The sequence below is a fragment of the Carcharodon carcharias genome, chromosome 19, assembly GCF_017639515.1.
Source record: "Carcharodon carcharias isolate sCarCar2 chromosome 19, sCarCar2.pri, whole genome shotgun sequence".
In the NCBI taxonomy this organism is placed as follows: Eukaryota; Metazoa; Chordata; class Chondrichthyes; order Lamniformes; family Lamnidae; genus Carcharodon; species Carcharodon carcharias.
In genome coordinates, this window is record NC_054485.1 from 101,289,535 (window position 1) to 101,312,303 (window position 22,769).

General features: G+C 48.2%; 1 protein-coding gene across 2 annotated transcripts; it reads left to right on the forward strand.

The window, feature by feature from the left end:
• Positions 1-9,916: 9,916 nt before the first annotated feature.
• On the forward strand, positions 9,917-17,069 carry LOC121291904. Of its 2 annotated transcripts, none has more exons than XR_005946114.1 (2): positions 9,917-11,049; positions 16,327-17,069. XR_005946114.1 is itself a non-coding variant. In XM_041213561.1 (2 exons), the coding sequence occupies exons 1-2, from the start codon at positions 10,230-10,232 to the stop codon at positions 16,522-16,524; spliced, it is 726 nt and encodes a 241-aa protein (XP_041069495.1). In that variant the 5' UTR covers positions 9,917-10,229; the 3' UTR covers positions 16,525-17,069. The 2 variants fall into 2 exon arrangements, 1 of the variants encoding a protein (XP_041069495.1); XM_041213561.1 differs by having other exon boundaries at positions 9,917-10,757.
• The last annotated feature ends 5,700 nt before the right edge of the window (positions 17,070-22,769 follow it).

Consider the following 22,769-nt stretch of genomic DNA (forward strand, 5'->3'; position numbering starts at 1 on the left):
CAGTCACTGATGGAAGCGCTCACAGCCTCTTGCAGTGTCAGCATCCAGGTTTGGACCAGTCTCCCTCATGGTTCAAGCTAGCAGCGCAGCCTTGCGGTGCGGGTTAGGAGAATGCCTGCACCTGAGCTGAGAGCACAGTATGCAGTCCAATGGGCAAAGCTGCTGCCAATGGGAGTGGGGCAGAGGTGGATGGGGTACTGGGCAGCCATAGAATCACAGAATCACAGAATTTTTACAGTGAAGAAGGAGGCCATTCAGCCCATCGTGTCTGTACCAGCTCTCTGAGCATTTTAACTTAGTGCCAATCTCCTGCCTTTTACCCATAACCCTGCACATTGTTTCTATTTAAATAATCATCCAATGCCCTCCTGAATGGCTCTAACGAACCTGCCTCCACCACAATTCCAGGCAGTGCATTCCAAACCCTAACTACTCGCTGTGTGAAAAAGTTTTTCCTCACCTCGCATTTGCTTCTTTTGCAAAACACTTTAAAACTGTGCCCTCTGGTTCTTGATCCATTTATGAGCAGGAACAGTTTCTCCCTATCAACTCTGTCCAGACCCCTCACGATTTTGAAAACTTCTATCAAGTCTCCTCTTAGCCTTCTCCTCGACAAGGAAAACAGCCCCAACTTCTCCAATCTTTCCTTATAACTGAAGTGCCTCATCCCTGGAACCATTCTCGTAAACCGCATAGAGTCATAGAGGTCTACAGAACAGAAAAAGGCCCTTCGGCCCATCAAGTCTGCGCCGGTCAAACATGTACCTACCTATTCTAATCCCATTTTCCAACACTAGGCCCATAGCCTTGGCATTGCAAGTGCACATCCAAATACTTCTTAAATGTTGTGAGGATCTCTGCCTCTACCACCATTTCAGGCAGTGAGTTCCAGGTTCCCACCACCCTCTGGGTGAAAAAATTCTTCCTCACATCCCCTCTAAACCTCCTGCCCCTTACCTTAAATCTATGCCTCCTGGTTATTGATCCCTCCACCAAGGGGAAAAGTTCCATCCTGTCTACCCTATCTATGTCCCTCATAATTTTATACACCTCAATCATGTCCCCCCTCAATCTCCTCTGCTCCAGGGAAAATAATTCCAGTCTAGCCAATCTCTCCTCATAACTAAGACTCTCCAGCCCAGGCAAAATCCTGGTAAATCTACTCTGCACTCTCTCTGATGCAATCACATCCTTCCCATAATGCGAATTCCAGAACTGCACTCTCTCCAGTGAGTTCACACCCTTTCTATAGTGTCGCGCCCAGGACTGTACACAATACTCCAGCTGAGGTCTACCCAGTGTCTTATATAAGTTCATCATAACCTCCCTGCTCTTGTATTCTATGCCCCTATTAATGAAGCCTAGAATACTGTATGCTTTAGAAACAGCTCTCTCCACCTGTCCTGCCACTTTTCATGACTTAAGTACATATACAACCAGGTCTCTCTGCTCCTGCATATCCTTTAGAATAGTATCCTTTATTTTATACTGTCTCTCCATGTTCTTTGTACCAAAATGTACCACCTCACACTGCTGCACATCTGCCACCAATCAGCCGACTCCACCAATGTGTACGGCTCACTATCAGCGAACAGTTTCTTGGGAGGGGTTCCAGTTTATACATTAACCTATCCTGATCACAGCAGCAAATTAGCAAATAGCATAAAATAGCAAATAGCATATTTAGCTCTGAAGAAGAGTCATACGGACTCGAAACTTAACTCTGTCTTTCTCTCCACAGATGCTGTCAGACCTGCCGAGCTTTTCCAGCATTTTTTGTTTTTGTTTCAGATTTCCAGCATACACAGTATTTTGCTTTTATCTCAGTGTTTAATTGACTGCCACTTCTCTTCCAAGAATGCCTACCTGGAAGAAGTATTGCTCTTCTCTCCGACAGGATTTCAGTTTGTCTCCTTCGTCCTGTTCACCTTCATTGTTCACCATTTCCCTCCTGGTGTTTGACAAGGTGTTTACTAAAACCCGCTTTCACAACCATATTTCCTTCCTCAGTGACTGTCTCCATCTCTGACCTACCCCACGTGGATTCCAACTAAAGTTCCATCCCTCATGTTTCGAACCCACCCAGGATTACAGGTATCTCCGGGACATACAACGCGCCTCGGACTGCTGTACTCGCCACATCCTGAGATCCACGCTCAGTGCCATGTGTCGCTATATTAACACACTCGACCTCTCTCTCCAGCAGCACCGACTCACCCTACCTCAAAGCTGTCCTTGCCCCCAGTTTAATTTTATTCTTTGTCTCATCTGACACCTTAACAAGAAGCTTGTTTTAATCTGAAGAAGAACCATTCGGACTTGAAACGTTAACTCTGTTTCTCTCTCCACAGATGCTGTTAGACCTGCTAAGTTTTTCCAGTATTTTCTGTTTTTGTTTCAGATTTCCAGTATCTGCAGTATTTTGCTTTTAAGCATAAATACAGAATTAGCTTTAGAATGCTATTGTACTGCAAATGTTCATCAGCAATTTTATGGGACCAACAGATATTCAAAAAGCCTATCAGCATTCATATTTCAGCAAAACTCAATGCTAAGTAAATAGTTAGACTAACACAGTAACATTCTTCTGTTGTATAAATTAATCATCTTTATTACCACTTCACTTATGCTTAACCATAAGACAGCCTGTTTACACTGAAGTTACTTTTTTGGCATTCAGACAGACCAAGTCCATGTTGCGATCTAGTGTGCAGGAAAACAGCAGCTAAATTTCATCTTTGCCTTCAAACTGAAAAAAAAACAAATAAACGGATCAGCAGTAATCCATAAGAATTGAATAAGGGTGATTGACGTCCAATAATAGACAGCATTTGCTTAAATTCTGTTCTGTTTTATTAGTGCAGCGCTCTAATCTCTGGCTAATGCAAGTGGTGGCCAGCACTCACCGGGAAGTATTAAGGGGCCTTCAGAGTTAACCAGGACACGTTCTTAGTACACCCATGCTAACCTACACATCTCTCTCTTTCATCCTGCAGCGGGAATATATCAGGATCATGGAGCCTGGTGAACTAGCTGTATGCCTGATGGCCTACGGACCACAAAGATGACAGAGGAGAAAGGGACTGAGGATCCTGGCTGTGCAGAGGCACCAACAGCACCCTCAGGAAGAAGGGGCTGCTGGCACTCCCGCACACGCTGCCCAAGAGCCACGGCGAGCCATCACTGGCTGGTGCCTAGAGACGCCCACGGTCTAACGAAGCCGCCTTTCATCCCTACAGATGACCAAGAACCAGTGTCGCTGAAGACTGCGCATGTCTAGGGAACTGGTTGGTCACATCCTCCACCTGCTTCACAATCTGGGTCCACGGGAACATGGAGGGCATCCACTGCCTGTGGCCATGAAAGTGACCACGGTGCTCAATTTCTATGCCAGTGGCTCCTTTCAGGGCTTTACAGGTGACCTCTGTGGATCTCTCAAGCCTTCAGCCACAAATGCATCCATGACATCATGGATGCCATCTTTGCGAGGGCACACAACTTTGTACATTTCGCCCAGGACAAGGACAGCCAGGATGCAAGAGCTATTAGATTTGCCAAGATCTCAGGTTTCCCACAGGTGCAGGGAGCGATCAACTGCACTCACGTAGCGCTCAGATCTCCATCGCAACACAGGTTTTGCACAACATCAACCGCAAGAGGTTCCATTCGCTGAAAGTGCAGCTGCTGTGCGACCACCAGAAACACATCCTGCAGGTGTACGCACGGTTTCCGGGGAGTGTGCACGACGCCTACATTCTCAGTCAGTCACAGATCCCTGATGTCTTCCAGGGTCCACAGAAGCTGCAGGAATAGCTCCTCGGGGACAAGGGCTACCCGCAGAGAGCATGGCGGATGACACCTGTGCGGCAGCTTCAGACTGAGCAGAGCGCCGCTATAATGAGGCACGTGCTGCAATTCACAACTTGGTGGAGCAGACCATCAGGATGTTGAAGATGAGGATCCAGTGCCTGGACCGGTCTGGCGGAGCCCTGCAATATAGTCCACGGACGGTGTCACTCATCGTCATCACCTGCTGCGCCCTTTACAACCTGGCGCTCCAGCGGGGTGAGGAGCTGGCTGAGGAGGAGATGCAGGAGCTGGAGGTCTCCTCCGATGAGGAGGACACCAACGGGGATGAGGGTGAGGAGGTCCTCGAAGGCAATGATGACGGGGATGAGGCTCTCACACTGTCTAGACGAAGCAGCGTGCTTGGGAGGCCCTCATAGCTGCTAGATTTGCGGATGATGATGATGATGACATGCAGTGAGGTGACCCCATAGATCCCCACATTGCGTCTGTGAATGTTTGACTCCAGTCTGGCTTATGGCAATGCACATACCCTCTGAAAGAATTTTCCTGTCATGGAGACACAGTGGAGACCCTAATAGTCACTCGATTACAGGAGGATGATGACAACATGCACTGAGGACACTACACATAGCCTCTGAGAGTGTCTGACTCCTGTCTGGCGAGGGCAGCTCGCTTGCGCTCTGTGATCAGGGTCATATCATGGAGACGAGCCATGAAACTTTAGAAGCATCTGATCCTTTGTCCACCTTCAGCACCTGAGCTCTTCAGGAGCTGGAGCACAGCATCACTGGTCACAGATACTGAAGAGATGGGGGCCAGCCCCACCTTAAAGGTGCTGAGAGCACACAGAGAGAATGATGGAACTCTGTGATGCCTGCCCACGACATTCTGGCAGCAATGACAAGCACCATCGAGGTGCAGGCCCCATTAATGTGTCCAGGGAGTCTGAGGCTGGACCATCACTTTGGTCTGAAGGCTGCACAGAGCACAGGGAAGAGGCCCTGGACTGAGACACTTGCCTTTATCTTGTACAGAAAGGTTTCACATCTGAGTGACAAGAACACTGCTCATCAGAACAAGGTAGCCATAGGCAGGGAGACATTCTTGGGAGTTTATTCACAATAGTGGACCATACCCAGGCTGTGCAACTGCATCTTAAACTCCTAACCCTGCCGTTATGTCTTGGTGCTCCCTGGACATCCACAGCAGAGGTGGAGGCAGCCTACTGACTGCCATACCCTGTCTGTGATGACTTTGGCAGGTGTCTTCTGGAGGGCTGAGACTTGGAGGGCTCTGGCTTGCTTTCGGGGTCCTGCTGTGTGGCAGTGACACCCTCCTCAGCCTGTGAAGCAAGATCTACGGAGGTCACAGGAAGAGGGGATTCAAATAGGCCGGTCACTCCCAAAGTCACCTGGATGGATGGCCCCGGGGTGTGCACTTGCAGATCCTCCTCCCTATGGTGCCTGGGGGCCCCAGGTTGACTCCTTGAGGAGAGTGGGTTACTAGAGTGAGATCGAGCTGCCCGGCACCCCTCTCATGTACACAATGTTGGAGGCCAGCTATGTCATCAGCAGTGGAGTTGAGCCAGAACAGCAGTACAGGAGTGACGTCCTGGACTAAGGTCTCCATGGCGACCACCATCCTACCAGCATTGACCTCGGTGCATTGGCATACTGGCACTATCACCTCAGACTGAAGGCAGACGGACTCCTCCATTGTGCCTTACAATCTGAGGAGTGCAGCGGACATCCCTTCCTGGTGTTCCTGAGCTTGCCTTTGCAGCTCCAGCAACTGTGACATGACTGTGCCCAAAGGGTCATCATCTGACTTGGACTCAGCAAATTTTTGGCCTCCAAGTGCCAGAACCAGGGAAGTCCTGCTGCCACCTGCTGTGGATCAAAAAGTGTGATGTGCTCACCAGATTGTGATCCCTAGTCTGTTCTAAAGCTAGGTTCCATCGAGGTGTGTCTGTCTGCACTGGTGGACGGTGTGGGTGAACGCTGTGATGGGACTTCAGGGAAGGTGCCTCCAGGTTCCTCTTCAGAGATTTCTTCAGGGCTTGATTGGAGGCCCTGTGTCATGGACTCTGTTGGCTGTTTCTCAGATGTGCCTGTGAAAGCAAGGGAAGATGACTAGTGTATGACAGTGGCCTGTGAAACAGGACACATCACTCAGCATGGTTGTCTGATGGGTGTTGCACTGCTGGATCCTCACTTGGTAGAGCAGCGCCGAGCTCACCGTCAGCACAGGAACAGTCCAGATCCTTGCTGGCCAGCTGGATGGCTCTGTTTTCAAAGTCCATGAGGATCTTGATTTCAGACATTCCTGCACTGGTCTGCAACCTCTCCCTCTTGGTGTGTGCCAATTTAGCCTGAATGACTAGAGATGGAGCGAGTATAAAGCAGGACCCCTGCCAGGCCAGATGATAAGTATGCGTGACATGTGTGGATGGTGAGTGGTCCCATGGACGGGATGAGGACAATGACGGTGAGTGTGAGAGAGTGAATGGTGATGTCCCTTGGACCGGCAGTGAGTGAGATCCCTGTGGATGTGCGATGGGTTTGTGAGTGTGTGAGTTGGGAGTGCTGAGACCTGGCAGAACGGAGGAGATCATTCATCCTCTTGTGGCACTGGGTCGCTGCCCTCTTTTGGAGGGTGTTGGCAGTGACCACCGCTGCCACCCCCTCCCAAGGCTAGTTGGTCATGGCCGCTGCCCACCCTGTGGCCAGAGCGGAGATGGGGGTGCCGGGGGGTGGAGGAGGGGGGAATGAGGATATCCCAGCGGGACTTCACTGCATCTGGAAAGCGTCCTAGTGATGCGTTGCTGAACCTTTTTGCCTTTCAGGGCCACGTCTTCCCCACAGCAGTCCTGGTCTGGAGGCACCGAGATGTGTGCGCGTTGGCTGCACTTTAACCATGGTGCCCGGCGTGATGAAGAGGCGAGGTAATGATGATGGCGGGCGTGTGAGAGCCCACCTTCCGGGGGGCGTTGTGGTGTTTCCCGGGAATGCATAAATAATGTAGCGGGATCCGGACGATATGGCATGAAAACCCGGCATCGTGGTCAGTAAGGGAGGGGGGGGTGTGTAGTTTTACAGCCCCCTACCCCACATCGTGCAAATTTGACGTTTCCAGTCTCAAAGCCAGTCCTGACCTGTTGGAAAGGGGAGTGTCTCAAAATAATTTCCCCAGAAACGAAACTATCAGCCGCTCCCTGCTTCAATAAAAAGCCAGCGGATTCCCCACTGACAGACTCCGGTGGTTACCGAAGAGTTTGGTGCCTTGGAGCGAGACCCAACAACCAACATCATGGGCGGTTTCCTCAGTACGATCATCAACTTTTTCACTGACGACTCAGGTCCTGTGCTCCCAACGACCAGACCTCAACACCTCCCAGCGACCAGACCTCAACACCTCCCAGCGACCAGACCTCAATACCTCCCAGCGACCAGACCTCAATACCTCCCAGCGACTAGACCTCAACACCTCCCAGCGACCAAACCTACAAGCTGGGCCATTGGAGAGTCCAGACATAATGATGAGAGGCAGTTCTTCCAACTCTTCTTCTCAGGGATGAACCAGGTCCTGGGATACCAGGGAATCCTGCAACGGTGGGAGACGGAGGTTCAGCGAGTGCAGAACACTAACGGTGATCGATATAAAATGAAGAACGTGTGGCTGGACCGCCGTGGGTATGTGGAGACACTGCAGCGAGTGCAGAAGTTTGTCTCAGGCAGGCAGTTCAGCAGTAAACTCAGTCAGTTATCCAAATTGGCGAATGATGTGGTGTGCCGGAGAGAAGGACAGTTCAATGCTGCAAAGAGAGACAACCGCGCTGACCCCCAACATCTAATAGTGTTGGAGAAATGGCGAGCTGTGAGGAACTCTCTGTGGAACCTACTTTAAAAGGGGAAGAGCAGCTCTCCGCTGAACCCTTGAGCTCCATTTGCCTGATGTTTCCATGAAGCCGATGGACAATGTAACAAATGGCGCTTGTGAATCCAGAGCAGTTTCCTGTCTCCACCTACATCAATGATATTCGATGTTGCCATGAAGCAACGATCAGACAATATTACATCGGCTGCGCCTCTCAAACGGCTTAACTCCGTTTAAGACCCTGGAGTGGACTTGAGGCCCACATGAAGCCCACAACCTTCCAACCCAACCGCAAGAGACCGTCCAACTGAGCCACAGGCCAGGAGCGGTTGATTCGATGCTTCCATTCCGATGAACTAATTTAGGCGATTTTTAAGTGAGAATTGGGTGAATTCTGGTTAATTCGGGAGATTTGGTTTCTGGTGGCCAATAAGTCACACTGTTTTCATTGTAGAACAAACTGGGATTTATCCCACTATTTTGGGCTTAATTTCACTGCTTTTTCTCCCTGAAAAATGGGGGGAAAACCAGTACGAGCATCATAGCCAAATATTATAAAGGAGCTGCTGTGCTGTTAATAAATGTCAAACTTAGTTTATCTTGGGTTTATGGGGTGACTTCTACCATTCTGTCTGCCATTATGTGAAGGCTGAAACTCATGCTTTTCTCGATCAACTTGCTTTCCACGGGGTGTGGCTCATCTATTGAGAAAGTTTGTATCAATTCGTTTTTCGGGACGACGCCTCCTTGGAAAGGGATTTGCCACCGTTCCTGTGATTTGTATTGTTGTAACATAGCTTTACTCCCAAATATACCCCAATCAGAAATGATCAGTGAATTGGAAACGGTATTAGATTCACGGCTCTCCTCCCCAACAGGGTATGATAGAATTCTCTTTTATTAAAATGACGGATTACTTACTTGTTTTAAACCGTTGTGTCACTTTTCATGCTTTAGTGCACACGCATCGGGAGTAACAAATGCAGAATCCGGTCTCCTTTGAGAGAGATCAGACGACACATTTACATCACTTAATTCATGGGTCTGTGTTGAATGCGTGTTCCAAAACCGAGGACTCAGGTACCTCTCACTCCACAATGCACTGTGAGTAATGGTGCACCGCATCCCACTATCCAGTAACCCATTTTGTTCTATCCTCACAAGGGGCTCGTGAAGAGTGAATCGTTCTGGTTTGGAATGCACTGCCTGGTAGGATATTGGATGATATTAAATGGTCACCTTTAAAAGGGAACTGACTACACGCTTGAATGGAAAGTATGTCGGGCTACCGGGACAGGACAGGAGAGTGGGAATAATTGAATATCTCCTTCCAAGAGCCAGCACTGGGTGAATGGGCTGAATGGACTCTGTGCTGTGTGTTTCGTTCAATTCTACGTCACATTCAAGACAGTGATGAAGACTCAGAGGCAAATGTGGCTTTCAGGAATCTACATCACTCCTGGTTTTACCCATCAGACTGCCACCTTGTGATTGAGAATGGAAGTGACGGAGAGAGGTGGGTTGGGGGTAGAAGTGTGAGTTGCTCAGGGAGGGCGGTAGTAAAGGAGAAAGTTGGAAAGAAACAATAGAGAATGAAAGATGATGTGAATGAGAAACGGGCTGACAGAAATATTGAGTGAGCAAATGGACGGCAGAAAAGGGAGAATGAGAGAGAGAGAGACTGGAGGAGGCAGTGAGAGAGGCAGGAGAGATTGAAGATGAGTACAAATGAGAGAATAACAGAGAGTGGCTAATGAGCCGCAGATATAGGAAGGGCTGAATGACTGATCGAGTGAGGAGATTGGGCCTTTATTCTCGAGTCTAGGAGACTGTGAGGTGATCTCGTTGAATCCTACCCTTAGGAACCACCGGTTTATAGTGAGGCCAATAAGTCACACTGTTTACATGGCATGGACTTGTCAGATTCGCTCTGGCCAAATCAATTTCCGCGATTCCATCATTTTCCCTACGAATGGTAAAATAGTGTCATTAACTCTTAATACATAAAAGGACTGAGATTACATTTTAAGTAGGATCATTTGCTTCTGGTGACTCACTGAGTCACATTCTGTTTTGAATTCAGTGATTCGGGGAGAGTTTTTCCTCACAATTCTGTCTGCCACGAAACTTGCAAACTGAAACCCGTGCCCTGCTTGTACAGGGCAGATAGAGTGTGGGACATGGTGGGGGGGGGGGGGGGGGGGGGGGGCGGTGGTGGGGGTGCGGGGCGGCGGCCTCACCGTTCATCGCTTTGCTGACGTATGGAAAGTGTGTAGAAATGGAAAGTAAATAGAAGCCAGAGTGGGAAATCGAAACTAGCTGCTGTGAAGTCACTGCTCGAGGCAGAGGACAAGAGCCAGGCGGAGGACAGTCGGAGGGATAGAGGAAGGAAAACAAAAAACAGAATTACCTGGAAAAACTCAGCAGGTCTGGCAGCATCGGCGGAGAAGAAAAGAGTTTACGTTTCGAGTCCTTATGACCCTTCGACAGAACTAGAGCAGAACTGATAGGGGAAGGGTTGTGGTCTCTGACCGACAGCTGCCATGGGTTGCTGCTGGAGCGACCTGTTTGGAGATCCTTCCTCGGCCACCCCCCAGTCTATTGTTTATTCTGTAGGTCGGTCCCATCCTCCCGGCTCAGCGCATGGTCATTACAGGAACGTCGCTAGTGAGGAGGAGAGTGAAGAGGAGGAGGAGGAGGAGGAGGAGGGCAGCGGCTACGGTCATGTAGAGGAGAGCAGCAAAGATGACGAGCGCCAGTTCTTCCTGACTTTCCTCACGGTGCTGGACCGCCGCCAGCCCTACCACGGGACGCTGCAGCGCTGGAAGAACGAGGTACATTGGGCGGGGGAGGAGGGCAGCCACATCCTGAGGTGGGACTACATCTGGCGTGAGGACGGCGTCGGCTACCTCAGGACCCTCGACCGGGTGTCGCAGTTGGCGGAGCTGAACCAGTTCACCACGGCGGACTTGGGCCGGCTGGTGTTTTTGGCGAAGAGGGTGGTGAAACAGAGGAAGGGGGAATATTATCATGCCAGGAGCCTGGGCAGAGCCAACTGGAGGCACGAAAAGGTGTTGAAAGGCTGGACTGAGTTGTTGGATGTCCTTGAAGGTTTAATTAATTGAGACAGAGAGGCGTTAGCGTGATGAAACTTCCAGCGGTGGGGACAACCCGCCCAGCCCCCAGCCTCACCAAGATCCTCTACAGGGGTGTTTCTAAAGTCCTCGCGAAGCGCTTCCGCATACCAAGGGGTGACAGAGGATCTGTCACTCATTTTAAATCAGAGACTGATAGATTTCTTTGTCGACCAAAGGTCTTAAGGGACATGAGGGGAGGGGGCGAATGTGAACATGTAGGTCGCAGGTAGGCTACGACCTTAGCAGCACAAGCTCGAGGAAGGGGTGGGGGGGTGCCGGTGGTGGTGGGGGGAGGTGGGCGGTGGATGGCCCCTTCTGTTCCTGTTCCTGGGCTCCTGTATATGGGATCATTTTGAACCCAGCCTGGCTTCACTCGCCGCCCTGATCCTACTCTCCCTTGAAGTTATTGGGCGGAGTGTCCATCTGACATTCCAGCCAATCCGCTGGGAATTTCACTTGGGCTTGTTGGGGTTAAAATCCCGGCCCCCCCCCCCCCCCACCTGCCCCCACCCCCCCCCCCCCCCCACCAACCACCACCACCCCCACCACCCCCCCTCTCCCCCTCCTCCCCAAACAGGGAGGTTCAGTGCCTTATCCCCGGGAAATTAGCTGGTCTCAGTTAGGTCCCGGTGTTTGGTTACGGCAAAGGGTCTTGGCACTCCAGGATTTAGGGAAGTAGGAACACGGGAGCAGGTCAGCAAGTAGTGCCGGCTCCTGCCTGCTATCCAGTCAACCACCGCCCCCCCTCCCCCCCCCCCACACCCCCCTCGCAAGTGACAGGAGACAAGGATCTCATATCCCTCCCCATGGTGGAAGAGTCTGCAAAGACGCACTGGGGATTTATTCTCACCTCGCTACCTGGGAGTAGAGAGGAAATTGCTGATTGTCCCTCCTGTTATAGAAACCGCCCTGATCTTCATTCATATTGAATTTGTTTTTTTAATTAATTCACGGGGTGTGGGCTTCACTGGCTGGGCCAGCATTTATTGCCTGTCCCTAGTTGCCCTTGAGAAGGTGGTGGTGAGCTGCCTCCTCGAACCGCTGTGGTGTAACTCTTTCGAGTCCAACCAAGTAAACTAAATTAACAAAATCAGGGATAAATTAAAGGGCAGCCCCTTAAGGGGAAACTGCAAAAACAAAGACAAAATGCAAAGGAAGCTTACCAACATTAAATCAAAATGTGATCAAAAGGGTCTATAAAGCACCCAAGTCCCCATGGTGCACATCAAACATGGAAAGCCTCGACAGTGCCAGCAGACACCGTGTGCTCCCTCTCCAGGAACACCCTGCCGCAAATGTAGCTGCGGAAGAGGGGCAAACAGTCGGGTTGGATGACCCCCCTCGATCGCCCGCTGCCTGGACCTATTGATGGCCAACTTGACCAGGCCCAGGAACAGGAGTCCTCCTCCCTCCCGGCCCCTCTCCCCACCGGGTGCCCGTAGATCAGGAGCGCGGGGCTGAAATGCAAACAAAACAACAGTAAAAGGTTTTTCAAATAACTGAAAAAGGAGTGCAGCCTACAACACCCTATATAGACGTGGTCCACGGACTCCACAAGACTGCAAAAGGGGCAGGGATCTTGGGAGTCCATGAACCGACACATCCTGCGATTGTAGGGGACTGCTGCTTGCAATACCCTCTACCCCAGATCCCCGATTGAAAGGGGAGGACTCCCATGTAGAGATCCCCCCCACTGGGAACCTATGCCGCTGGGCAACAACAAGACACACCAGGGCATGTCCGGGCGGTGGGCAAGGAAGTGATGGGTGTGCAGCAGCAGCCTTTACAGGAAACCCCTCCATGCCAAGCTAAAGGACACGGAGGGCATTTCCGTGAGGTGCTCAGGTTGCAGGGCACTGGCTCCCGAGGGAAGGTTTGGGGCTTGGGGCCAATGTGGAATTCTGTCCGAACAGGGGGACGCTCAGACGGAAGACCCCTGCACACCTCCGCCACCTCGAGACCCAGTTTGACGTTGGGGCTGAGCACGACCTGAGGTCTTAAATGGCACTGGCCGCGAGCTGGACATTCATGGACGTGCGACACGCTAACTCTTGTGGAATCGTCCAGCCCTGTTCTCCACCACCCAACACATCTCTGATCCTGATCACCCCGGCAGCCACAGCCCTCCTCTCCGCCAGCCACCGAAAGTGGCAGAGGTGTAGATTCCTGAGCAGCGGCACTCTGACAATAGCGTTATCCCCAAATCTGTCATCTGACCCCCTTGGTGCCCAAAAAAGCTATCAACCTATGAATAATACACAGTGCTGTTAGGAAAGGGGGTCCAGGATTTTGACCCAGCGACTGTGAAGGAACAGTGATATATTTCCAAGTCAGGATGGTGAGTGACTTGGCGGGGAACTTCCAGGTGGTGGTGTTCCCATCTGTCTGCTGCCCTTGTCCTTCTAGATGGTAGCAGTCGTGGGTTTGTAAGGTGCTGTGTAAGGAGCCTTGGTGAGCTTCTGCTGTGCACCTTGTGGATGCTACACACTGCTGCAAATATAAATCAGACAGTTCTTATGCCAGGCAGCCAATCCCTCATGCTAGCTTTATGTCTGGACAGGAAGTTGAAAAATTCCCCTTCAGCTGTTTTGATTGCCCTGCTGGGCTTTCACATGAAGAATAACCACATGGGAGTGACATAGAAATTACAGCACAGATTATAGGCCATTCAAGCCAACCCTTTACGCTCCACATGAGCATTCTCCCACCCTCTCTCATCTTACTCTACCCCTCTATTCCCTTCTCTCCCTTATACAGCCCTCCCTGTAAGTGCATCCGTATTATTCATAGATTGATGGCTTTTTGGGGGGCACCAAGGAAATCAAATGACAATTTGGGGATAGTGAGGGAAAGTGGACTTTTTAAAAATTCTTTCATGGATGTGCGCCTCGCTGGCAAGGATGGCATCTGTTGCCCATCCCTAATTGCCCTTGAACTGAGTGGCTTGCTCAGCCATATCAGAGGGAAGTTAAGAGTCAACCACATTGCTGTGGGTCACATGTAGGCCAGACCAGTAAGGGCCCGCAGATTTCCTTCCCTAAAGGACATTAGCCAACCAGTTAGGTTTTTTTAACAACAATTGATGGTAGTTTCATGGTTGCCATTACTGAGACCAGCTTTATAATTCCAGATTTATGAACTGAATTTAAATTCCACCAGCTGTCATGGTGAGATTTGAACCTGTGTTTCTCCCAGAGCATTAGCCCGGGCCTCTGGATCACTAATCCACTGACATTACCACCGACAGGACCATCTCCATAACATTGACGACCTCAACTGGGTCACACTAAAGCCTTCTGCTTTTTAGAGAAAAGTAGCCCAACCTGTTCAGTCTTTCCCGATGGTTATAGGAAAAGGGGAGGCTGGATCTCTCCAACCACCCCTGGATTCAGGGCCCAGAAAATCTCAGCCCAATGGCCATCATTCAACTCCTAACTCCACCATCTGCTGTGGTGGGATTTGAACACAGGTCCCCAAAGCATTACCCTGGGTTGTTCGATTACTAGTCCACAACATCACTACACCACCACCATTCTTCCTTCCCCAGGGTCTTCCAGAGCATTGAGTTGATCAACTCCCTCAGTGGTGAGTTTATCTGATCCACATGGGCCTCTGTTCAGGCTGAGCCTCCTCAACACACGAATGGTTGTCTCTGAAGTGGCTGACTTATCTCTCGCCTTCCTTGATCTCAGACAGAAAACTAATGCATTTATTCATACCTGTACCTGGTAGAGCTATTTGGTTTGTTTATATAGCCTCAGGTAGCATTACTGAGGGAGGGGAGGTGGACATGAAGTTCACACAGTGATCATGCAGTCATGCTCAGGATAGGGTCACGCATTGCAACGTGGACCAAATAGTTTCTGCTACACGATGTGCTGTTTCCATGGCGATGCTTTAATTATTTTCTGCCACAACCATCCGTTAGCAGGACATTTACGTTGCTTGACTTGCATTAACAGAAAAAAAACCTCTCATCTCACATTCTCCTGGACAGGGAGCTTTCCGTGGACTCCTGGCTCTGTCTGCACTCCACCAGTCTAGGGCTTTCCCATCCATTTTAACAAGTCTTTGTGGGCTGGTGAGTTTTTCTCTCCTATTTGGTCATGGATGGGACGTAGGCATTGCTGGTGAGGCCAGCATTTATTGCCCATCCTTAATTGCTCTTGTTCAAAGGGCATTTATGAGTCAACCACATTGTTCTGGAGTGACATGTAGGCCAGACTGGGTAAGGATGGACAGATTTCCTTCCCTAAAGTGCATTAGTGAACCAGATGGGTTTTTACAACAATGGCTGGCTTCATGGTCACCATCAAGCATTTAATTCCACAGTTTTATTGAATTCAAATGTCACCATCTGCAATGCTGGGATTTTAAGCCATGTCCTCAAAGGATTACCCTAGAACTCTGGAATCTGGGTCTCCAATAACAATACCACTTTTCCACTGCCTCCCAGAAGTGGAAAACTTTGTAACACTCCTGCGAAGTACCTTGAGGCTGTTTTGTAGCTTTAATGGCGCTGTATAAATACAGAGTTGCTGCTGCCGCTATCCCTTCCCAATGGCAAAGTATATTCAGGATGGGGAGCAAGAGGCAATATAAACAAGTCAAATAGCTCTACAGGTACAGATATGAATAAGTGCATTGCTTAACTGTCTGAGATCAAGGAAGTTGAGAGAAAGTCAGTCACTTCAGAGACAACCATTCATGTCTTAAATAAGTTCAGCCTGAACAGAGGTCTGTGTGGACCAGATAAGCTCACTGAGGGAGTTGATCAACTCAATGCTCTGGAAGATCTTAGGGTAGGAAGAATGGTGGTGGCAATGTGGTGGTATTGCAGACTAATAATCTGATGACCCAGGATAATTCTCTGGGGACCTGTGTTCAAATCCTGCTAAAGTTGATGATGGAATTTGAATCCTATAAAATGCTGGAATTAGAAGTTGAATAATGACTATGAAGTGATTGTTGTAAAAACCCATCTGGTCCAGGGAAGGAAATCTGCTACTCTGGCCTACATTGATGACAGCAGTGTGGTTGACTCCTTAAATGCCCACCTTCTCAAGGGCAATTAGGGGTGGGGCAATAAATGCTTTAATAACACCACCTCCAATGAATGAAGAAAAGCCATACCACACATGAGGACAAAGCTGTATAAACTCTGCTGACTACCACCACTTAGATTTTAACCTATTCAGTAGCTTGTTAATCTAATGTCAGCTATCTAGAGACTTAACCCACTCCATTCTGCAGTAACGTGAAACATTGATCTCAACTACATTGTAATAACCAGCAGTTTTGTTAGTGCTGAATTACTTTTTTTTCAAAAATATGCTTTACTCATAAATGTTATAAAAGTACATTACATAACCGCCCAAAGCTGTCATTACATAAATTGCAAACCAAATCAGTTTCCTCCAATGCTGTAGGTTGCTCACTGCTTTTACATTTATAGTTAATATTTAAAAGATTCATTACATGTCATAAATGCTTGGTCTTCCAGTGCAGAGCTGTCCATGACCAAGTGTTGAAGACTGGCACATTCCAAGGTCCAGGACTGCATGCTGAGGGACGCATTAAAGCTTGGGGTAGCTGCCACAGAGGCCCAATGAGGAAAGGTCACTGTCTAAGATCTTTTAGTCATAGTGTACCAAGGGGCTGGGAATTGTATAGGCCCCTCGGGCTCTATGACTCACATTGAATGTATGCAGTGAATACTACATGTATCACAATCATATTCAAGCACCTCAGAGTGTAACATAACCTAAAACAAAAACAGAATTACCTGGAAAAACTCAGCAGGTCTGGCAGCATCGGCGGAGAAGAAAAGATTTGACGTTTCGAGTCCTCGTGACCCTTCAACAGAACTATGTAGATAATTTGAATATCATTGCACCTTCTGTGATGAGCGTTTTGAAATGTTTTGTGATGTTCTTTTGGAAATTTTATGAATAAAGTACGTTGTTCGCAAAAAAAAATGTCAAACTTGCAGCCTGAGGGGTTTTACCTGGTTTCCAGCCCCCTGGGGTGTTCTATGGCTGTACTATGGCAGTTTTGCTAGTGTTTAATTACAGTGAGACTACAGAATTACCTTTATACTCTCAGCTGTACATTCTCTTAAGGAACACGGTCCATTAATTACTTGCCATTCAACTTGCTAGGTAACACGTGTAATTGTTCCTAATAATTAATTGTTTGTATTCTTGGTGTTGGGATTTTGTAGTCAATAAATAGTTTCTCATGCTCCATTGACTGCTTCCTTGGTGATTTAGCAAGAAGGGGTTTAATTCTTTGACTCAGGCCGCTTGTGAGTTTGAAAGTGTCATTCACTTCTCCCTCTCTGTTAGATTCTCTCAGTATTACACACTGTCCTCACTCACAGATTTAGCAAGCTCCCTTTGTTGGATATTCTAGGCATCACACATGCCAAGTCCAGTGGAGTGAGCCAAAGAGTCATAGAGCTTTACAGCATAGAAAAAGACCCTTCAGCCCATTGAGTTCGCACCAGTCAAACAAGTACCTAACTATTCTAATCCCATTTTCCAGCACTAGGCCCATAGCCTTGTATGCCATGGCATCGCAAGTGCACATCCAAATACTTCTTAAATGTTGTGAGGGTTTCTGCCTCTACCACCCTTTCAGGCAGTGAGTTCCAGATTCCCACCACCCTCTGGGTGAAAAAATTCTTCCTCACATCCCCTCTAAACCTCCTGCCCCTTACCTTAAATCTATGTCCCCTGGTTATCGATCCCTCCACCAAGGGGAAAAGTTCCTTCCTGTCTACCCGATCTATGCCCCTCATAATTTTATACACCTAAATTATGTCCTCAATCTCCTCTGCTTCAGGGAAAATAACCCCAGTCTATCCAATCTCTCCTCATAACTAAGACTCTCCAGCCCAGGCAACATCCTGGTAAATCTCCTCTGCACTCTCTCTAGTGCAATCACATCCTTCCTATAATGCGGATTCCAGAACTGCATGCAATACTCTAGCTGTGGCCTAACAGCATTTTATACAGTTCCAGCATAACCTCCCTGATCTTATATTCTATGCCTCGGCTAATAAAGGCAAGTATCCCATATGCCTTCTAAACCACCTTATCTACATGTCCCGCTACCTTAAGGGACCGGTGGAAATGTGCACCAAGGTCCCTCTGATCCTCAGTACTTCCCAGGGTCCTACCATTCATCGTGTATTCCCGTGCCTTGTTTGTCCTGCCCAAATGCATCACCTCACACTTATACAGATTAAATTCCATTTGCCACTAATCAGCCCATCTGACCAGCCTATCTATATCCTCCTGTAATCTAAGGCTATCCTCCACCCCACCCCACCAATTTTCATGTCACCCGCGAACTTACTGATCAGCCCTCCTATATTGAAGTCTAAATCATTTATATATACCACTAACAGCAAAGAACCCAACACTGACCCATGTGGAACCCCAATGGACACAGGCATCCAGTCACAAAAACACCCCTCCACCATCACCCTCTGCTTCCTGCCACTCAGCCAATTCTGGATCAATTTGCCAAATTGCCTTGGATCCCATGGGTTCTTACCTTTGTTATCAGTCTCCCATGTGGGACCTTATCAAAAGCCTTGCTGAAGTCCAAGTAGACTACGTCAAATGCATTGCCCTCATCTACACACCTGGCCACCTCTTTGAAAAATTCAATCAAGTTGATCAGGCATGACCTCCCTTTAACAAAACCATGCTGACTGTCCTTGATTAATCCCTTCCTCTCCAAGTGTAGATTAATTCTGTCGCTCAGAATTGCTTCCAATAGTTTCCCCAACTGAGGTTAGACTGACTGGCCTGTAGTTCCCTGGTTTATCCCTTCTTGAATAATGGTACCACATTGGCTGTCCTCCAATCCCCTGGCACATCTCCTGTGGCCAGAGATGTATTGAAAATTATTGCCAGCACCCCTGCTATCACCTCCCTTGCCTCACTCAACAGCCTAGGATATATTTCATTCAAGCCTGGAGATTTAACTACTTTTAAGCCTGCCAGACCACTTAGAAACTCCTCCCTTTTTATGCTTATTTCTTTAATTATATCACAGTCCTTCTGCCTGAATTCCATACCCACATGCCCCCTTTTTGCTCTCCCAATTTCCTTTTTAAGTTCCCCCCTACATATTCAATACTCATCTAGGGCTTCCACTGTTTTGAGACCTCGGAATCTGCCATAAGCCTCCCTTTTTCTCTTTATCCAATCCTGTATATCCCTTGAAATCCAGGGTTCCCTGGATTTATTGGCCCCATCCTTTATGAAATATGTTGGCCCTGTAGTCTCCCCATTTCCTTCTTGAATGAGTCCCATTGCTCTGACACAGATTTACCTAAAAGTAGCTGCTCCCAGTCCACTCTGGCCAAATCATATCTGATCTTATTAAAATCAGCCTTCCCCCAATTTAGAACTCTGATTTCTGACCCATCCTTGTTCTTTTCTATAACAACGTTGAATCTAACAGAGTTGTGATCACTACCTGCAAAATGCTTCCCCACTGATACCGCTACCATTTGCCTGGCTTCATTCCCTAAAATTAAGTCCAGGACCGCCTCCTCTCTTGTAGGACCTTCTATGTACTGGCTTAAAAAGCTCTCCTGGGTGTTTAAGAATTCCGCTCCTCTAAACCTATCACACTATGACTAACCCAGTTAATGTTGGGGAAGTTGAAATCCCCCACTATTACTACCCTATTATTTTTCTGAAATTTGCCTACATATCTGCTCCTTTATTTCCCTCTGACTGTTTGGGGGGCTATAGTACATTCCCAGCAATGTGATTGCTTTTTTTTTGGTTTTTCAGTTCTACCCACATGGCTTCATTTGAGGAGCCTTCTAAGATGTTATCCCTCCTTACTGGTTTAATTGATTCCTTGATCAATATTGCAATATCCCCTCCTCTTTTATTTCCTTCCCTGTCTCACCTGAAGACCCTATATCCTGGAATATTGAGCTGCCAATCCTGCTCCTCTCTCAACCATGTCTCTGTGACAGCAATGACATCATACTTCCATGTGTTAGTTTGTGCCCTCAACTGATCTTCCTTATTTGTCAGACGCCTTGCATTAAAATAAATAACATCTAACCTTGCCAAACTCCCTTGTGCCTTAACTGGCCTATAACTTCTGTGCTTTCCAGACTCACTTGCTCTCTCTTCTAATTTTGACTGTGCATCTCTGTTGTGGTGTCTTTGATGAACGGATCACAGGAGACTCAGGTGCAGGTTATGATCGTTTATTCGAGCAATTGCAAGGAGGGCACCATCTCAATGAAGCTTGAGTCAGTACTCTACTAAGTTACAAGTGTATTTATACATTATTGGTCACATGCAAGAACATCCTCCAGATTCCGATCTTGTCAACATATAGGTTTACATTAAACAGGGAGATCTCTGGTACAAAGGTAACCCTACTTTCACCCAGGCAGAGACCTGCTTTCCTATCTAAGCTGGGACCATCTCTCCTTCCCCTACCTGTTGAAGAGCACACTTAATCTATGTTACTGCCACCCTCTGACTCCAGTCTAACTCCCAGGACCTTGTTGGTGATTGCAAACCCTGAGGGCGTACAAAGTTTGAGAGTGTATAAGGTTCATCTGGTTTAACTGTTTAATTGTTGATTTACTGATTTGTGCTGGCCTGCCTAGATTATAGATTCTAATTTAAGTAATTCATTCCCTCATAATGAATTCTCCCTTACCATAAATTCTCATTTACTTTCTTCCCCCCCTAACAATCTCCCCCTGCTGAAACTCCTCTCAGGATCCCATCCCCCTGCCAAGTTAGTTTAAACCCTCCCCAACAGCACTAGCAAACCTCCCCACAAGAATGTTGGTTCCATTCCAGTTCGGGTGCAACCTGTCCGCCTTGTACAGATCCCACTGCCCCCAAACGGTCCCAGTGTCCCAGAAATCTAAAGCCCTCCCTCCTGCACCATCTCTCCAGCCACGCATTGACCTGGACTAACCTCCTATTTCTATACTCACTTACGCGTGGCATCGGAAGTAATCCAGAGATTACTACCCTTGAGGTCCTGTTTTTTCATCTGTTTCCTAGCTCCCTAAATTCTGCTTGTAGGACCTCATCCCTCTTTCTACTTATGTCATTGGTACCAATATGTACCACGATCTCTGTCTGAGGTTAGTATGGGGGTGGGGGTGGGGGATGGTTCTCAGTGTGGGGCAGGGTCTGGGGTCAGTGTGGAGGGTCCCAGTGTCAGGAAGGGTCTTGGGTCAGAGTGGAGGGTCTCAGTGTGAGGAAGGGTCTGGGGTCAGTGTGGAGGGTCCCAGTGTGGGCGAGGGTCCATCTCTCCTTTTCACTCAGAATTCAAGCCTCTTCTCTCTTTTTTTCTGTCAATCCCGTCACTCACTGAAAATTCCTGATTTAACACTGAGAGCAGCTACAAAGGGTAAGCTGATCATCTCAATCTCTGTGTAACTGAATAAATCATTGCCCATTCTGTGCCTGATGCATCCAATAGTGTGTGTCTGTGTCTTTCTCTCTATATCCCTGCCTGTTTGTGTGTGTGTGTGTCACACTCTGTCTCTCTGACTCTCTTCCTCTGCTCTGTCTCACTTTGTCTCTCTGTATCGTTCTGTGTGTGTCCCTCTGTCACTCCGTTCCTGCCTTTTTCTATTGCTGCCTCTCTGCCTTGTTCTCTATCTCCCTCTTTATCACTCTCTCTCTGACAGTGAACAGTTTCTTAATGCCTGCCCTGGCATGAACAGCTTTTGATAGAGGTTAATCCTTGTTGAACTTCTCCCTGGCTTCAGACTGGGATATTATAGCAGGTGTTAACTGCATAATCTGATGGTAGAATCTGAGCACAGTATCTATTACCCTTTTTATTGATTTATTGGATGTGGGCATTGCTGCCTAGGTCAGGGTTTATTGCCCACCACTAATTGCCCTTAGGAAGGTGGTAGTGAACTGCCTTCTTGAATCGCTGCAGTCCACGTGGTGTAGGTGCACCCACAGTGCTGTTAGGAAGGGGGTTCCAGGATTTTGACCCAGTGACAGTGAAGAAACGGTGATATATTCCCAGACAAGTGTGACGTTTTGGTAGGGAGACACTGTAGAATAAAGGGCACAATTCCAAAGTGCTCCAGGAGCAGATGGACCTGGGTGTATATGTGCATAGATCATTGAAGGTGGCACATCAGGCTGAGAAAGTGGTTAATTAAACATAGAGTATCCTGGGCTTTATTGATAGGAGCTTAAAGTAGAAAGGTAACTAAGTTATGTTAAACCTGTACAAAACACTGGTGCAGCCTCAACTGAAGCATCGCGTCCAATTCTGTGCGCCACACTTTAAGAAAGATGTGAAGGCGTTGGGAGTGCAGAAAAGATTCACGAGAATGGTTGCGGGGATAAGGAACTTCATGTAGGTAGATAGACTGGAGAAGTTAGGACTGCCCTCCTTGGGGAAGAGGAAGTTGAGAGGAGATTTGCGAGAGGGTTTCAAAATCATGAGGGGTCTGGACAGAGCAGATAGGGAGAGACTGTTCCCGTTGGTGGGAGGATTGAGAGCAAGAGGGCAGATTTAAGGCGACTGACGAAAGAAACAACATGAGGAAAATCTATTATTTTTTTTTACACACACAGTGAGTGTTTAGGATCTGGAGTGCACTGCCTGAGAGTGCGGTACAGGCAAATTCAATAGTGGCTTTTAAAAGAGAATTAGATCATTCTCCGAAAGGCCAGGGGGAAATGTCAGGGGAGCGTGAGGCACCAGGCTAATTGCTCTTGCCGAGAGCCGGCACAGACACAGGGGGCCGAATGCCCTCATTCTGTGCTGTGACCATTCCATGATTCCTTTTAGCATTGCACAAACCTTTTCCCCAACATGTATTTGCTGATGGTGCCAACCTGACTTCAATTACTCCTCCACCACAATGCGCCACCTTCACTTCAATCTCTTCCAACAGAGGCA